General features: G+C 35.8%; 1 protein-coding gene across 1 annotated transcript in view; it reads left to right on the top strand.

Moving 5' to 3' along the window:
* Positions 1–18,605, top strand: part of LOC137385291 (succinate dehydrogenase [ubiquinone] flavoprotein subunit, mitochondrial-like) — a 36,159-nt gene extending 17,554 nt beyond the window's left edge. The window contains exons 10-14 of the mRNA XM_068071734.1: positions 5,802–6,002; positions 6,780–6,872; positions 8,199–8,441; positions 15,072–15,185; positions 18,209–18,605. Of these exons, the coding sequence (XP_067927835.1) occupies positions 5,802–6,002; positions 6,780–6,872; positions 8,199–8,441; positions 15,072–15,185; positions 18,209–18,292 (735 nt within the window). The 3' untranslated portion in view covers positions 18,293–18,605. The remainder of the gene's footprint in view (positions 1–5,801; positions 6,003–6,779; positions 6,873–8,198; positions 8,442–15,071; positions 15,186–18,208) is intronic.
* The last annotated feature ends 314 nt before the right edge of the window (positions 18,606–18,919 follow it).

The raw sequence follows: 18,919 nt of genomic DNA, 5'->3' as shown, positions 1-18,919 counted from the left end.
AACATCAATGACCAAAGCTATTTAATTTCGTTTTGTTTTCGCTCTTTCGTTATGATAGTTTAGTTTCACTAATGAAATTTTCGCAAGTGGATCACTCCGCGAAAACGCGAAAATTAGATGGCGCGAATACATAAGTGTCCTAGGGTATAAAAACAGGCGAAGACTCTTTTATACCATTATACACCTGAGTGATATATCTTTTTCGAAATAATGCGTGATCAGTAAATTATTTCGCTCCTGAACAAGAAAGTAAGACATTCATTGTACAAAAAATATCTGTCGCAAACTCCATTAAAACCATGCGATTTATGTTTTTGCGCAACTGAGTGAAGGAGCTCTCTCTTGTACTCAGTTGTATCTGTGACCTTAAGCTACCTTTCCACTGGTTAATGTCGGGCCAGTTGAATGATTCACAGTGCCTATCCGTGTTCTCAACTTCCATGATTCAAGCTTCATTCCGCTACTCCTCTACATGGTTGAGAGTCTTGCATAAACATGCCTTGCGGTGTTATTCTGTGATTATCTGTTCTTATTAATGTTAAAAACTTAATACGATTCGTTTGACAAAGTCTAGTTTCAAACTTGCCCTTTATATGTTAAATAGTAATGTTACTAGATGCCTTGTTTAGACTTGTGAACGGCCACAATGACAATAACAATACAGTCCAGTCTTGACGTAAGAAGTAAACTTGTGCTTATAGTTCCTGCACTTGTCGGAACTGTCAATTGATGGAGCAAACATTCTCATAGTAAAACGTTGCATTTTATTGAACTCATTCTGCATCCCTCAAAAGCTGACAATAAATACTTGTAACAAGTTTGTAAAGTATTAAAATGCATATTATATAAAACTGTGTAAAAAGAATGTAACATTTAGAGGATGTAGGAAACTCAGTAAAGTACTAATAAATAAAATAAAAACATGGCTTTATTGTGACTTTGAATGGAGGTATAGCAATTTGGAAGCTCACTGAAAAGAGTTGTGAGCAATACAAAGTTGTCTAACTCCTACCTCATGAACTTTCAATTAACATACATTATTTATATGCATATATATTTTTATGTTGTATGTTTTTACTGTTTTCTTTTTATTTATCATATCACGCCTTTTCACATTAAACGATTTTGTTTTCATTACTTTTCTGTATCACTTTCTACTTCGCCTTAGCCATTATATGGCTTTGGAGATTCTTTAATTTTAAAAGAATTGATCCAAAAGTATTTACCTTCCCTAAAATAAAAACAAGGAATTGTTTCTTTCAATAATTTCTTGTTTTTATTTTAGGGAAAGTATTGTCTTCTTTCTTTGTTCATCACTACTATCACTCGCACTAGTCTCCTGAAAGTCTCCTGAGAGTCTGTGATTAAACAAGGAAAACAGAAGTCCTTTGGATAATATTAATTCGAGTACTGTCCTTTGGGTATTGTTAAAACTAATTCTACAAAAACTTCGTCTGGCTAGACAATATCAGTTCGTTTTATGTTGTATGTCAACAGAATTCAGATGTAGAAGGTTCATGAGCTTCATGAGGGATCTCTTTTGGGCTTCACATGAGATCAGTCGCGTTGTTGGATATATAGTATATATACATATATATATACATATATATATAGGATATATACAGTATATATAATACAGTCTTTCCTTGGCTATTATTATGAGTGGCTGTTGTTTTTTAGCTGCGCTTAAGTCGAGCTCGTGTCGATCATAATAGAAAGAAGTTCACCATAAAATTAAATGTAATGTTTTGTACACTTAGCTATAAACATTCAAAATTAGATAAATAACGTACTTTGGTTACAGAGTGACAATCAACTAAAGTCTGGATTTTCGTTATGTATAATATTTTTTACTATAAAAACTGGCCTGTTACTAATTTTTGTAATGAAGGGTATTTTCAAAGCAAGACAACACAAAAAAAGAATTATTATTATGTTCAGCAGAATATAATGGTATCAGCTTTTGTGCCTACTCAAACTCAGTGCTGGTGACAAGTTTGTAATGCTCACTGGTTTGATTATCTCTTGTTCGTCGTTCACGTTTTTGTAAAGCAGCGTTTTGCTGATCGGATATACGAAGAGGGTTGTCAATCCTTGTTGAAAATAATGGCTTGGCTAAAGGCGAAAAGAGGGTTAGGTACTGGCATCATGGTTGCCATAGCAGCAATATTTAGACTAGACGAGTTTATAAAATTTAAATAATAAGCTTAGAGACAGGAAATTCTTTGATTCAATCTTTAGTTAACGTGAAATGATGAAACGTTTTTAACGTGTCACAAAGTAAGCTTGTAATTTACTTGAAACATTCTGGAAATCTTTTCATATTTTACTTTAAATTCATTTTCCATTTTAAACAGCTTCTTAATAGCTGATAATCTGCTACTAAAGAGAAATGGATTTTTGTTGAAAGGTTTTTCTAAGTAAGTCAGTTAGTTTGGTTGAAAGGTTGTTAACTATAAATTACTGGTCAAAGGATAGTAATGACTTATCTAGCTTAGGATTTAAATCCCAGAATTGTATTTGAATAAAAAATTGATGCCTCTCTCAGATGCCCCAGACTTATTATCTCTACAGATCAAGTTCGGGGGATGTCTGATGATTTATCTACTTTGACGCTAATAAAGGACGGTCAGTGCTGTTTTGTACTATCTCTGAAAATTAACAACTTATCGTAATTTGGGTGTTGCATTGCGGCTTTTCAACAGTTCCCTAAAAACTCGTATGTAAAATGCAACGTTTTTCATATCTTCGCTCTCTGAAACCCGCGCTGTTACCGTAAGTTTATGTCATACATATGTTTTCCAGAGACGTATCTTAGAAGATTGTTAAAAGACATAATACATTAAAATACGTATATGCATATATCAATCATGCTACTATGTGTAGGTTTTTCTGACTCTCTTGACGATGCTGTCATGATGGGTTATAAAAATGATTTAGTTTGCCGAGATACCTGGATATATAGTCTGGCTTGTAACTTTTACATCTTTGGTGTAGAGGAGTGTCAACCAATTTTAATTTATCTATGCATTTTAATGCAGTCATCAAGTGCAGCGTATTACGTAATCAAGGCTTCAGCAGAACGTAGTAGTTGTTGCGTCGAAATGCGCAAATTTAGTGCTGAAGCACTAGTAAAAAGTAATAAACCGAATGGTCAATGTAATTTGCTGTGAAGCTCTGGCATTTAAGCTTTCTCTCCATTTACTCACATTGTAAGCAGTTTCCTGTTGAGTCGAAAAAACATCCTCTATCGACGTGATTAACTCTGAAGGATTAGAGGATTATTGCTGTGATTTGATGCTGTTGTCAGTTGAGATGAGTGGGCCAGCAGCCTCTTGTCTTGCTTCCTTTTATCACATCTCATAGCATTCACCCCTGTAGTAGTCTGGTATATTATCTACTGAAGACTTTCACCTGTTTTTTTCTATCTCAATCTATGATTCTATAGCATTCACCGCTGTAGTAGTCTGGTATGTTATCTAGTTGAGCCTTCCACTTGGTTTCTTCTACAATGTATCTCAATCTATAGCATTCACCCCTGTAATAGTCTGGTATATTATCTACTGGAGACTTTCACCTGGTTTCTTCTATCTCAATCTATGATTCTATAGCATTCACCGCTGTAGTAGTCTGGTATGTTATCTAGTTGAGCCCTCCACTTGGTTTCTTCTACAATGTATCTCAATCTATAGCATTCACCCCTGTTCTAGTCTGGTATCTTATTTAATGGAGCCTTTCACCTGGTTTCCTTCATCTCAATCTATAGCAATAACGCCTTTAGTAGTCTGGTATTCATATATTGGAGCCTGTCACCTTCATCAGCTGTGCACCAAATACAGTGTTTAGGTTTTCAATATTACTTTTGTTTTAATGTATGACCAATGTTGCTTTTTGTACAAATTGGTTTTAATTACACATGGGGTACCCTCAGGATCCCAAATTTTAGGATCATACTAATTCAAGGATTCCGTACATCAATTGTAAGCTTTTCTAGCGAAAGTGAAAAAGCTGTACCCCTAAAATAAGCTCCCTGATTTATTCTCATAAATGATACTATTTCATCTGCTTGCTATACTTCATTAAACTCGAAATCTTGAGAACCACAGATATCTATTTATGAAAGTTAACAACTCAGCTTTTCTTGCATCTTACGCTCAGCTATATCAGTGAAGCTCCATTGTGTTAATCTTTTCGAGATGACGCGCTGCGAGAATATTTGTGCACTGGGAAAGACTCATACGTTGGTCTATCACTCATCATATTATATTTTTTCATGTCATGCAGAACCACAAATTGCTTTGTTGTGTGTTTTAAACATTTTAAATTTCAATAATACATCCATTTGAATTGGAAAAGAAATAAAGCTTCGAGGTATTGTTCATCCTCTAGTTAAGTTGCACTTTTAATGTTCTTCGATGTTGAGTAGCGGTTTAGCTGACACGTGGTCGTTTGCTCCAAATTAATGTTTATTTTGCAAAAAGTTGAAATACACACCTGCTGAAGCTGCTACCTATTAATTATATCTTTCACTTGTCACAGTACCACTTAATTTCAACATTTTTAACAGTCAAGTCATAATATAATAACCGATGTACAGGTTATAATTAATTATAGGTTATAATAATTGTTATGAAACTCCACCAGTGTACACATTCCTGTAGCATCTGGGGTCTTTCTCATTTAAACATTGTTTTTTCATGGGATTGTACAGTCGTGTAGATGTCAAGTAGGATGAAGTTATAGCTGTTCAGTGTAATTCCATTGTTATGTTGTTTGTCCGTTATCTGTCTCATGTGTACAAAAACATGCAGTTGTGATAGATTCTTAGGTATTCCTAGGTTGGGTGGCTGCTTTTAGCGAACATTTGTGCTGCCTAACATTGTCAGGATTTCAGAAGTAGTTGTGGCTAAAAGGTTTCAGGCAGTATTTTTGAATACTGAAATTATTAGACTAAAGATTAGGTTGCTCTAACGTCGGCCTTTCTTTGGCTTTAAAAATGATAAATAAATTTATTTGAGAGATAAATGCTTGCAATCGTTAGACTTAGATGATATCAGCGCGCTTATTATTTCGTCCTGGGGAAGTTCAAACGGTGATGTGTCACCTTTCGCGACGTTGTCGGAAGCTCATTTCTTCACATATTTACGAAACCACAGCTAGCTTCTGTTTATTCAGGTTCTTTAACCAATGACTGCTATGCTTTTAAATTCCATCCAATCATAAGTAAGAGTTCCTGGTTATTTATTTGATTTATGATTAGAAATTATGATTGACTCGATGTAGAAAAATGGAGTGAAGCGTCTAACCGTTAAAATCACATGCCTGCTACAGTAGACGGATGAAATGAGTTATATAAGGCTGAGCATATAAATTTTAAAGGCCTTTGAAGGCAACCTCAAACCATAAGCTTGCTCACATTTCATATCTATATCCTGGCAGAAAGCTAACCAAGAGTATGAATGGAATTTGTATGTTAATAAATATCACGTCATTTGATGGTTGTTGCCATCTCTTATCACATGAAAACCTTTGATATGGACTTCTTCAGACCACAACACTTTCATTAACTTTTCTTAAAATATATCACTAAGTTTTTATTTGCATTCATGAATGGACGATTATGCATTTTCTGTAATTACTAATGATTGCTCGGTCTAATGCAACCCTCTCATGTTGCATGAAATGAGAGGCACTTGGAGACAAACAAATATTTCTTCCGTCTATGCGGATACAAGGTTAGGTGGTTTTATTAATTTGTTTCCACATTAGTTTTTCATCCTGTAACCATATTATGTTTTTAGGTTATAAAACACACTGAAGATGGAGAGGATCAAGTTGTTCCTGGTTTATATGCTGCCGGGGAAGCAGCATGCGTGTCGGTTCATGGAGCAAATCGACTCGGTGCGAATTCTCTCCTCGACTTGGTCGTCTTTGGAAGGGCTTGTGCTATCACTATCAGTGAGGAAAACAAACCAGGAGACAAGATTAAAGATTTGAGTGAGGTTTGTACCTGCCTAAAGGGGTTACGTGAAAGGAATTTGTATTTTGAACATAGTCGGTATTGCATAAAATAGCTGATCGAAAGGGGAGAAAGTGTGAGAGTAGCGCACATCTCACTTGGTTAGATTCATAATGGCATCATACAGAAATAACTGGCTATTGTTGTTAATTTACTGTACTCTCGTAGTGCTTGACAGCTCCACCTTTAGAACATTGCATCTTCATATTTTGTTCACTGGAAGAAGAAAAGGAATAATATCCACTATTCAATTTGAGTATAGTTGACCATTTTTTTATCAGGTCCTATCTTTAATAGTTTGGATTGAACGATATCATCATTCGTTTGAGCTGCAAAAACTAGCCTTTGAGGCAATGAGAAAGCGTAGAAAGAATACAAACTATTACTATTAAGCATGGCACAGATAGAAGGAATCTGGGAGGCTGGTTAGCAGGCTGGTTTCCCACGCTCGGTGCTCCCATTACCCACTCATTTTTGATTTATAGAGCTCTGCGCAACCCGCTGCATTCGTAGGAAGAAGTGGTTGACCACTGACCGTAATAAGTTTTATTAGCATTATAATTTAATATTGTTTTATTGTATTTATCTTTGTAACAGTGATAATTGGTTGAGAGGTGAGACAATGTTGACTAAATTGGTATTTTAAGGCAAACTGTTAATTCTCACTTCCGTAAAGGCGGTGATTCTGGCGCCATAAAATCTGCCAAGGGTTGTTGCGCGGTGTTGTTTGTGATAAATAATATAGGCTTTGTCTGTCCAGGATGCTGGTGAGGAGTCCATTGCCAATATGGATAAGATACGATATTCAGATGGCAGCATTCCTACTTCTCAACTTCGCCTCAAACTCCAAAGGGTTAGTTTGTAATTTGCCTTATATAGACCTTGGCCTTTTCAAATTAGATCAACTTTAGAATATGTTAAAAACAAATCTGTTACGAACACATCTTGAAAGTATTTGTTAGAAAAGTAATGAATACTGCATTTCTTACCCATTTTTAAGACAAGCTCATCATCTACAAAAAAAAACTGTAGGCCTTTACTGAATCTATGGGCTCATTTTCGAAAGAGGAGGTTGGCGCAGCCTGGCGTTACCTTAAATCTCCAACATAGTTTTTCAACATATTTTTGTCGGAGAAGCTTTTCAATGTAGCCACAGTGGTATAATAAATTCACAAACTCAGTGCTATATATACACGTATCATAATATTTATAATTATATAATATGCCAGCGGTCAGAGGCGGTGTGCCTGAACATCTGGTGGTTAGCCACCAAATCTTGTTCTCGTGGTAACCGTTGCTCGCTTATGAGAGGATTAAGGCCTGCATTACTGCGCTTCGGGTGTGGGGTCCGTGTGACATGCTAATTAGATGAAACAGTAATCCGCATAACCCTCACTTGACTGCGATGGAGGTTCCCGACACCGACTGTTAGTTTCTGGAGGTGTGCCACAAAACGCCTAGCATTGTGTCAGTTGATGTGTTTTCTTTAGGTTAGCGGCTCGGGTGAATGAGATTGTCTTATAGCTGTTTTTATTGATTTACCTTTTAGCTAAATAATTAAAAACATTCAATAATCTTGAATGTGAGTTGAATTTTCACAGAAGTTGGTTGCATTTTGGCAAGATGTATAGTATCACACTCTTTGCACTAGCTTGTTTTGTGGTCCTTTTTAAGGAACTGTTGTTTATAAACATGCTTTCTGGCATTTTTTCTACAGACTGTGACTACCCACATTTTTCACGGCAGGCTTTGCAATTTGGCAAGCAAAAATTGCCAGGCATTTTCAAATTTGCGCAATTGAAATTTCATATTAAATTTGTCTGATTTATAAAGGGGTGATGATAACAGAACAACCTTGACAAAAGTTACACCAGAAGGATTTAAAAACACTTGTAAGCAGTATACGATATCCGCCTGCATCGTAATATAGGATCGTAATATAGGATCGTAATATAGGATCGTAATATAGGATCGTAATATAGGATCGTAATATAGGACTGCTCTGAATAGTAAGCTAACAGATTTTACAATGGTATAAAGTCAAGCAGAACTACTAAATCTTTTAATATTTCAATTAGACAAAGATGTAAGCAAGAGCTTATCAATGGAAAATATCAAAATCACAACTATTTGTTTTTTGCTGATGCAAACCATGCTCTAATGTGTTGTACGGCTGCAGACGATGCAGACAAATGCTGCCGTATTCAGAGATGGTCCGACATTGAAAGAGGGTGTAGAGAATGTGAAGGAATGTTACGACCAAATGGCTGACCTCAAGGTGAGCGACAAGGGTTTGGTCTGGAACTCAGACTTGGTGGAGACATTGGAGTTGCAGAACCTGATGCTGGTGGCGAGTCAAACAGTCGTAGCAGCTGAGAACAGGAAGGAGAGTCGAGGAGCTCATGCTCGCGAGGACTTCAAGGTGTGTGCGAGTGTATCTGCTGCTCTTTCACTTTTTATTCGTGATTTGTTTAAACTAAATCATTGCTGTCGTTATTCATATTGTAATGTTTATCACTCGCCAGTTTGGTTTTGTCAAAACCGGAATTTGTATATATTCAATTTAGGCATTGCTTAGTTAATAACCCAATTGGGACGTTTTCAGATACTGTAGCTATGGATGACTACCATGTATGTCATCGTCTTTGCTGAGATAAATAGTCGCAAGGTATTAGTTCGATGAGTGTTTCACAATTATAACACTCTTGATTCAGCGTGCTAGACACGTATTTCATTTTCGAAAGTTGGAAAAAGCTAACCATGTGCGTGGCTTCACATGCGCACAAACTTTATTAGTAACCCCATACAGACAGGAAGTTGTCCGATCTTTCTCATAGAGCTAGTCGATATACTTGTCTATTTTAGTTTGCTAGCTTTTTGTGAGAGCTGAATTTTTTGCAAAGGCGAGTTTTTAAATAAAATATGTTACATCTAGCAATGAGAGATGCTATTTTGTTTAATTTATTTGCTAATACGAGAAACTGGCCCTTAAACTAACTTTTGTACTATTGCTTTTTGATGCTAATCTTTGCAAAAACGTCATAAATATTGTTTGTCTACCTGGTTTATATACATATTTCCGTGTATGTATGTATCTTTATCATTACTTTGATCGTCCCTCTAGATTTTTATCATCCCTGCACTTCTTCATACCCGTCAGTTTTCCCTTTTCTCAGCCTTCACTCTTCCAAATTGACACCCTTCACTTCTTTCGTTCTGCAGTGTTTTTTTTGGTAGATATTATGTGCTTTATTGCCCCAACATTTTCTTTTTGCTCTCTGTTTACCGTCTGGTATTTATTTCTCAGATACTTCTATTGGTCACACTTTTTGCCTTGCCCCTCGTATAGTTCACTTAAAGTTCACGCGTATTGTGGTCATTTATACACTTTTACTAGCAAAAATTCGTTTGGCCCCAAGTGCCAGTTTATTTGTCTCATGAAACGCTGGTGCGGTTTCTAAGGTATGCTAAGTTTCAGTCAATCCTTCTCCTCCCCCATTTGGAGCTAAAGCTCCAAATGGGGGAGGAGAAGGATTGACCAAGGTTGTGAAAAGGTGGTTTTTGAATCGCTTCCTCTCAGGGACCCTACACAATGAAGAAATATCTGTTGTGGTTTGCTTGGGGTTTAGAACTTTTTATTTTCTGTAATTCCACGCAATGTCTATTTTTACCTGTCCTGGAATTTAAAAAAATGTCTACACAACTTAAGGCAGGCCACAATGTTGTTAAGAAGTGAGTTGTATCGGATGCAGTGGATGCAGGCCTAAGTAATGGGACCTCATTTCTGTTTGGAAAGGATTTGTAGGAGTGCAAATTTAATATTCCTACAGAGTTGATATCTGCCGTTTATGTTGCAATTGTAGTAATTGTTGTTTGTCTCAGCTGGTTACATTGTAATTGTTGGTCTCTGCTGTTCATGTGGTAATTGCTCTTTGTCTCTGTTAGTTATGTTGTAAATATTGTTCGTCTCTGCTGCTGGTCGTGTCGTAATTATTGGTCTCCTCTGTTTACGTTGTAATTATTGTTTGTTCTGATGGTTATATAGTATTTGTTGCATAATTTAATGTTTAACATTTTACCTACTTTACAAACAGCAGAATTTTGTTCACCCTTTACTTTTATTTCAACAAATGGTCACCTCTTCAAAAATTGAGCGGTGGTAGATAAAATATCGGTCAACTGCGCATGTATTTGATAAAATATCAGTCAACTGCACATGTATTTGATAAAATATCGGTCAACTGCACATGTATTTAATAAAATATCGGTCAACTGCACATGTATTTGATAAAATATCAGTCAACTGGACATGTATTTGATAAAATATCAGTCAACTGCAAGTGTATTTGATAAAATATCGGTCAACTACGCATGTATTTGATAAAATATCAGTCAACTGCGCATGTATTTGATAAAATATCGGTCAACTGCACATGTATTGGATAAAATATCAGTCAACTGCACATGTATTTGATAAAATATCAGTCAACTGCACATGTATTTGATAAAATATCAGTCAACTGCACATGTATTTGATAAAATATCGGTCAACTGCGCATGTATTTGGTAAAATATCAGTCAACTGCGCATGTATTTGATAAAATATCAGTCAACTGCACATGTATTTGATAAAATATCAGTCAACTGCGCATGTATTTGATAAAAGATCGGTCAACTGCGCATGTATTTGATAAAATATCAGTCAATTGCGCATGTATTTGAAACAAGGATTTACTCAGAACATAGAACAAAAGTATCTAATGAAACAAGAGAAAAGTTAAACAGATGGAAAAGGTTCACTGCGCAATAACGTGTCTAATCATACGGTCGGTTCACACTATGTCGCCATTTGTCAGCATTTGCCTTTCGGCGTTCATCGTCGATTATGTAAGTTGTGAATTGATGGCACCGACGAAGCATCGTCGGGAAAGTTTGCAGCTGTCAAACTTTCCCGATTTTTCGCCGAGTATCGACGACCGCCTTTCAAATGTGAACCATTTTTGCGATGGTAATTCACGGTCGCAGATTGAGTGATTTATTTATTCCCGTGTATGATAGTCGTTGCAGGACTAGCTTTTGATTCCAGCATGCAAACACAAAGGGGTTTCTTCGCGAAAAATTAAATAGATAAATGAAAACACTACGTCACAGAGTATTTCCTGATGCAAACACGGATGGGTATGTGATAGTGAGAACATGGTTATCATCGACGATCACCGAACTATTGTGGCATCAGCGCCGAAATACGGCGATATTGTGTGAACCAGCCTATAGGTCGAGGTAAAAACCGTGTAAGCAGCTCGTAACTCAAGGCAGTTAGACACTGTCAGTGAGTCCAAACGTGGAGTTATTTATAGATACTCTGCGCTCCACAGGTGTTATTACTCTGTAAGTCTCTAAAATAACTACCGGAGCATTCAATAAAACGGAAATGTTGCTGAATTTAATAAAATTGAAACATCTGCCAGTTCAGACCATCTCTTGCTAAGGTTTTTTTACAAGCATTGTTAATAAGTAATATTAATAGGTAGATACCATTGCTATGCCATCTCAGTTGTATTTGCTTAGCAAACTTGTTGGGTTCATGTTAGACATTTAATTCCTTAAAAGTCTCGACTCTTTGTTTCACGCGCACTTCAAAAGCGAAATTGTTTATAGATTTTTGTTATTTTTAAGAATACCTTGTGCTATATAAAAATGCTAAAAGTATTTATTTTGTTGATATAAATTATCTTTTCAAATCTTTAGCATCTTCTTTCCCAAACATTGTGTCAATACTTTTCAATGGCGCATTGACTAATTCTGATCGTTGAATTCTGGCATGTAGCTTGACAAACAAAGCGCACTAGTGTTTCAGCCACATATCATTACTGAATAAAAAGCTGGTTACAGACGTTCAAACATGTATAAAGGATGTAGGAGAGACAATTCTGAAAAGGTTGTTTTAGTCTTTATTTGGCTGGGATTAATGTTGTCGATGTCCGTCTTCCCAGATCCGAAATAGCTCACAGATCCGAAATAGCTCACAGATCCGAAATAGCTCACAGATCCGAAATAGCTCACAGATCCGAAATAGCTCACAGATCCGAAATAGCTCACAGATCCGAAATAGCTCCAATTGGTGGGTGGGTCAGCACAAATATAAAATTTCTCGTAAAGATTACATATTAATGGATAGACAGAGGGCTCTCAGGAGGTTCTCTAATCATTTCAGCAAATCGATTATAGTCCGATACAGTTTCATAGAATGCTCATGAGAGTTTGTACACTGTAGACAGAAGTCGAAATGTCACACAGTAGAATATTTATTTATAGCATGTTGAGTATATTGTTTAATCACTTCACACGAAGGTATAATAAATATGCCTGATCAGAGACCTAGCTAGATTTTGCATTCCTCGGAGTCGAATTGGAAGCTTTTACTCTGTCTATTTGTTATTAATTACGCGTCTCTATTCTCAATGTGCCAAGGTCACATGTGTTTCTGGCTAACCCAAACATATAAGTATTCCTGCCAATTCTCTTGGTTCTATCTCGGAGGTTGTAGTGCAGTAGGATATGTATTTGAACGTGTTTGTGGAGAGGCAAGGGTGTTACCTCCGTGTTCAAATGTTGTCGAGTCGGAATAGATACAATTAAGAGCATTTAAAGTCACTGAATATATGTTCAGTGACTTTTGTATCGGTACAAGACTTGGGTTCAAGGGTTGTTTAATTGAATCTCGATCTTGATCTTTCGATATTTGTAATTCCTTTTGGTGTCTAACAACACCTTCGCTATTCTTCTATTGATTTTAGTTAAGTAAGATATGCGTTCCCACAATGCCAGTTCGTCTCAAGTGATATGGTCTCCAAAACAACATTTTTTCAAGTCAATGGTAGAAACATAGCAGCCAAACAATGTGTTGTAGGTATTCTTTTAAAAATCATGTGTTTGTTTGTATGCCCATACCCATACATGTCTCTATGTGTACAGGACAGCCAAACTGTTAGACGTCGGATTGGTCGTTCAGCCTGAGAAATGCAAATGCATCAAATAAAAGCATTGATTAGCTAAGATAGGAAAATAAGCTCAGTTGTCTTCAAAACTATTTTACACCGTTCGTTAATGAGCTGTTCCGAGTTGACTGGAGGCATTATAACCGTGGGACCTACCTCTGACAACATTAGTTCGTTGTATCCCTTAATGTTTTTTGTGGTGAGATATCCTTGTAATCTGCAAGTATTTCTGAAGAAGCTTGGCGGGAATTCCTCAAATCCCTTTTTTAAATAATTGTTTTTCCTTGTATATAGTTACGTATATAGTTATGTCACCTTGTATATAGTTACGTATATAGTTATGTTATATATAGTTATATAGTTATGTCACCAAAGTGAATCAGTCTCGGCCGGCTAAATATAGCAACTATGTTGTGGGTGTAATGTTGTTCGTGCAGAAAAGTAAATTGTTGTTTTGGGCCGTAACTACTTAATGATTTAGTGTGTGGTATAAAAATATCACTGCTGTCATAATGAATGTTCTCCTGCATATGTAATTACCTGCTGTAAATGTTGCGTTCTTAGCAGTATGCTGTATACATTTCTGTGTTAGCTTTTTCTCCCATCTCAGTCTTAACCCTCCAAATGTGTCTAAACACAGAGGCTTGCACGACGCTGAGCATTATTCATTCGGCAAGGAATATGGTTATAGTCTCTGAATGTGAACATAGCCCTCACAATGCGCTCTATAAATTGAACCTATTGCTCTGTGAATATCTTATGTATAGCAGAAACTCTATGATGTATTTTTAAATAAAGCCTTGTTCGCTAGTTAAACAATTAGCAGTGAAATTTCATTTAACTGACTGATATCTGAATACAAGGCACTTGCATGATTGTTCCATTGAAATAAAGGAGATAAACAATATTCAGCGTTTGCCAACTTGTAACATCAGTGGATAGTATCACTTTATTAAAATTGCACCAGGAGACCATAAATGTAACTTTGCCTATGTGCGTCTCTGTATGAAAAAAAGAACACATCTGGAGATAACATAGCAAGCAGTTTCTCTAATTGGTGGTCGGAGACTCACTATTGCTATGCATCTCCTTAATTCACTGTTCACCTGTTTTTTTACCCGTTATTCTGTAGTTGCTCAATTCACCTGTTTTGTTTTTACGTGTTATTCTGTAGCTATATTGTGTACATTTATACTATCAGGAAATTTTTACATTTATTGCTCATGAGATGGGCACCAATTTGTTCTAAATATTACTCATAAACTGTTACGGTGTTTGGTATAAAAAATGTAACGTTGACATGACAATTCCTAAAACTTGCCAAACTCGCAAAATTATGATTCCACTTGTTATTGTTGACACAAGTGTTCTTCCCACGGTATGTTACAAAAAACTTTGCCAGTTGTCACAAATTTTTAATAGTCAGTTATTTTAAGGGTTGTGATAAAAGCGCTAATCTTACTAGAAGCTTTCCTATTGCTCTTCAAAATTTAAGTCTAACGTTTAGTAACATATTTCGGCCGGAGTGCAAATGGTATGTAAAAACATATATCTGTGAGTGTGGACATCCTGTCCTTTCAGATTTTGGTAAGAATTATCTTGAGGTCATTTATGGTTTAGGATATGTGACAAATACCAAAGTTAATTTAGCTCGCTGTCGCATTTTATTCAATATATTGTAATTGGTTAGCATCGATAAATTTTTTTTAAATGATTTTTATTATATTTGTCAAATCTGCTAATCACAAAAAATTACATAATACATGTATTACAAAATAAATCTTCACTTTATTGCCTTACATCGATTGGCAAATACATCAAATTATACTTCAAGAAAAGATTGTTTTTAAATGTTGTATACAATAATGGTAATTATTAAATATATTCAAATACCTTGCATCAGTTTTTATAAAAAGTAATTATTTTAGAATGTAGAACTCAATGTAGTAGACTGATAGCTAAACGATAAATGATGTCTTTAGGCAATTCCACATTATCACTGTCTCGGGCAAATCATAAGACCTTTTATTATTTCTCCTCTGCACTGTTGTTAGACTCGCGTCGATGAATACGATTACTCCAAGCCAGTAGAAGGTCAAACGAAGAAGCCGATGTCTGAGCATTGGAGGAAACACACCATGGTTTCACAAGATGTTTCAACTGGAAAGGTACGTGACACACTGAACAGCTTTGCCTCAAATATACGTATTTGAATCTTGAATAAAACTGCTGAACCACTAATTCAAGTTAAAAAGTAATATGACATTTTTGATAGAGCGAAATCACTTCAAACTTGAGTTTATAAGAGAGTTGAGAACGTTTTGTTTCTTACGGCACCAGTTGAGCCTTCATATAAAAATTGGTCCCATAACAGCAGTTATAAAAAATAATCATTCTAATGGTTGCCAGTTTCTATTGAATTGAATTTTTAGGTTGGCAACTATCCAAATTTATTTGTTCATATCCGAGTCATGGGCAGAATTAGGGTTCATTTGTGGATTAACTTAGTTTTTGAAAAGATAAGAGTGTGCTAAGAGTTTTGGAAGTTTTGTTTTGTGCTTTATTAGAAGATAAATGAATACCTCAACGGAAGAACGATCAATGTCACATTTTTTCAAAATACTAGGTTTAATTTCCATTAGATAGTTCTGGTCAAAACTTTAGCCTCTGTGACAAATATTCAGCAAAAAATGATCCAAGTCTAGGGATATCCCTACTTAAAATAAACTAGCTTTTTGCAAAACTGATCAATGTCCAAGTTTTAAACTTTAAAATGGCTATATCTCATGTTTGAGCAATTGTGACATTGATCATTCTTCCGTTGAGGTCTTCAAATGTCTATAGTGTTGCCTAAAAAGTTGTAAAAGCCGATATTTGTCTCCAAATCAAAGGTCTTGACATTTCCAGATAACTCGCAGATATATACCAGGGATCTGTGGTTTGTTTAACTTTTCAAGTTTTACAGAAGAATCAATTTACAAACAGTAGTGAGAACCTTAACACTATCTTGGCAACTTTTTTACAATTTATACACCTGCATATTCACAATTTCATTGCTCTTTACGAGTGTATGTCAAATGGTCAGGTTTTTCATACAGGCCAGACAAAAGGAACAAACACGCAGAATACCACACACATATTAATATAATTATTAACTTCAACCGTGGGGTGATAAAACATTTCAAAAACTTTTTTCAAAAATAAAAAAATTTCAAAAGTCATTAACAACTTTCAGTCCGCCGTCGAGAATCATGAAATGCTGTGATAAAAGAAGTTGCTGACAATGCTCATTTCGCTGCTGCATTTCTAACGAAATTGGCAAGAAGATAAGCAGCTACTACGATTGAAATTCAATTTTTAAAAGTGCTTTTTGTTGTTGATCAACCCAATAGTTTTCGTATTTCGCTACTATAGAGTCCGGATGGTCACGGATGCTGGTGATGTTTTTGCTTGAGTAAGGTATGAAGAAAGTTATACACAAATCATGAGAACCAAATTAGTCTCATTTCAAAAGTTTGTTGAAACACCAGTGAAACCTTAAATAGACCAAACAGTTTTTGAGATGTTGATGCACTTTAAAAATGTCTCCAAAATGACTACAGGTTCATGTAGCCAGTGGTTTTCCGAGACAGTCAAATGTTTTATTTTTGGTTAGCAATATATTACGAGTAGTCAACTGCAGAGTGAACTGATCTTATCTCCGTGTGAAATTAAGGATTACCTTCAGAAGGTAAATTTATAGAATTTATTTTGACCATTCAACTGGCAGCTCAATCGTGTCAGCTCTACTGTTTCGACAGTTACTCAGGCCTCTTCACCATTGTACTCGGTTAGATGGTAAACAATGGTAAGATCTTCATCTCTTGATATATGTCTTCCACGGGCCGGACTCATTCACACCGAGTCTCTTCATCTCACCATTATACTTGATAAATATGGTGACACGGCTTATATATCACACTGGAGGAATTCTTTCAAGTCTAAACATCTAAGGACAATTTGGCATGAATTCTTGGTTATACAAATGGTTGAAGCAGGTAGATGAGTTTTTTTCTCCATTTATCGTCAGCGTTACACACTCTTTGTTGGCACGTTATACGACCCTTTTTCCGTGAGTGTTAGGAAGGAATGCTCATCGCTGATTGTCATGTCTGTGTTTGCTTATCATTTCGGTTGGTCATTTGTCAGATGTTCAGTAATGTCGGATATTAGGTTGGAATACTGTGATGCTGATGACACAAAATGAGTCTGCAAGATTACTGAACTAGAATAGACTCCATTAAGTGCTACTGACACAGGATTGACATTACAGTTGCATTGACTTCCATATTTTCTTGAAAGTCTTTGGAGACCAATGAGTTATTGAAGTTATTAATAATTTAAAAGTTATTCATTATTTGAAAGTTATTCATTATTTATCTTGGCATGACTGGCATAGTTTCCACACATTTGAAAATATTATAGTTTAGCAGCAAAATCTTTCGAACTAGCATTATTTGTTGGTCTTTTCTAAATTGTTAGTCAAAGTGATCCAAATACATTTTACTGAAGCATTGTAGTTAATATGTTAGAGAAACAAAAAAAATGTTAAGCCAAGTTTCCTGTGAAGGCCATCAGCATGGTTATGCAGGATTGTATGGAGTCTACCATGTAATAAACTTGATGTGTTATTTGTATGACAAACCAGTTCTTAGTGGGCTGTTTCTTTAGGGTATAGAGACGTAATGTGAACGTTTAAAACAATCCTTCACTCGGCATGCAAATATTATATAGATGTATGCAAATAGATGTATGCAAATAGATGTTTTAAAAGCGAAAAACAGCCTACGCCTTCAGAGGCCTTCTTTTGTATTGATGAAACTGCTACAACTGGTTGAACATGGATGGGTGTTTTAAAAGACAGTTGCAAGTAATTTTGTCAAGACTTCTTAGAGCTTGTAGAGATGTCATATCAGAATACTATGCTTTAGTATGAGCTCAAGAAATTGGTGGTGAAAGGATAGACAATCCTTGCAGCTCTAGCGATATTTTATATAATATTACTGCATAGACTGCCTGGGTCTGTCTACTTAAAGAGAAATAAGTTTGATAGCATTAAGAATTGTATAAGAATTATAGTATAATTAATCCAATAAGTATAAGAGTTGGAAAGTACACGATTGCGCATTGGCTTTTTTGTGTTCGTTTTTAGGTTGACCTCAGCTACAGACCTGTGGTGGACAGCACATTAGATGATGATGTAGAGATGGTGCCTCCAGTCCTTCGCGTCTATTAATTATTTTCTTGACGTAATAAATTATTTTTTATCGTCCAGACATTTGGATAGCAATAATCTTCTTCGAACTATGTCTCTATCCGTGCCACATTAGCCAGCGTCTATAGCTGCCTGTTTGTTTGTGTATATGATGCTGTGACATACTAATGGACCCCTGTTAGCATTTGCTAGAACTATTGAAATATTTCCTAAATTTCTCTTCTCTCTCTGATAGGAGCGGCTAGTCACTCAGTGACACTCTTTATATTTTTGTGTGAGAGCATTTATAAGAAATGGTATGCCAATATATAAAAATAAGCATTGTTGCCACATAGAGTACGGTCATTTCACTTGACTTATTTATCGACTGCTGGCAGAGGTATAAGAGATTCCTGATATTGTTCTCTGGTTAACTGGCTGATCATTATCACTCCTATCGGTGCATCAGATTTGAGCAATGACTAAGGACAACTCACCCCATTAGCATTCGAGCGTGTTTTCATCCATCTTGATATCATCTCAAGTCTATTGTCTCCTCATTCTAATAGCATTGTCTACTTTACAAGAGATAACTTCTACAAAAGTTTAATTTCCGTTGCTTCAAAGCCACAAACATGCGCACTCTCAAACCATAAACACCTTAGCGGC

This window comes from Watersipora subatra, chromosome 1, assembly GCF_963576615.1.
Source record: "Watersipora subatra chromosome 1, tzWatSuba1.1, whole genome shotgun sequence".
Taxonomy (NCBI): Eukaryota; Metazoa; Bryozoa; class Gymnolaemata; order Cheilostomatida; family Watersiporidae; genus Watersipora; species Watersipora subatra.
Note: the sequence above shows the minus strand (reverse complement) of the source record. Positions and strands in the feature narration are given on the sequence as shown.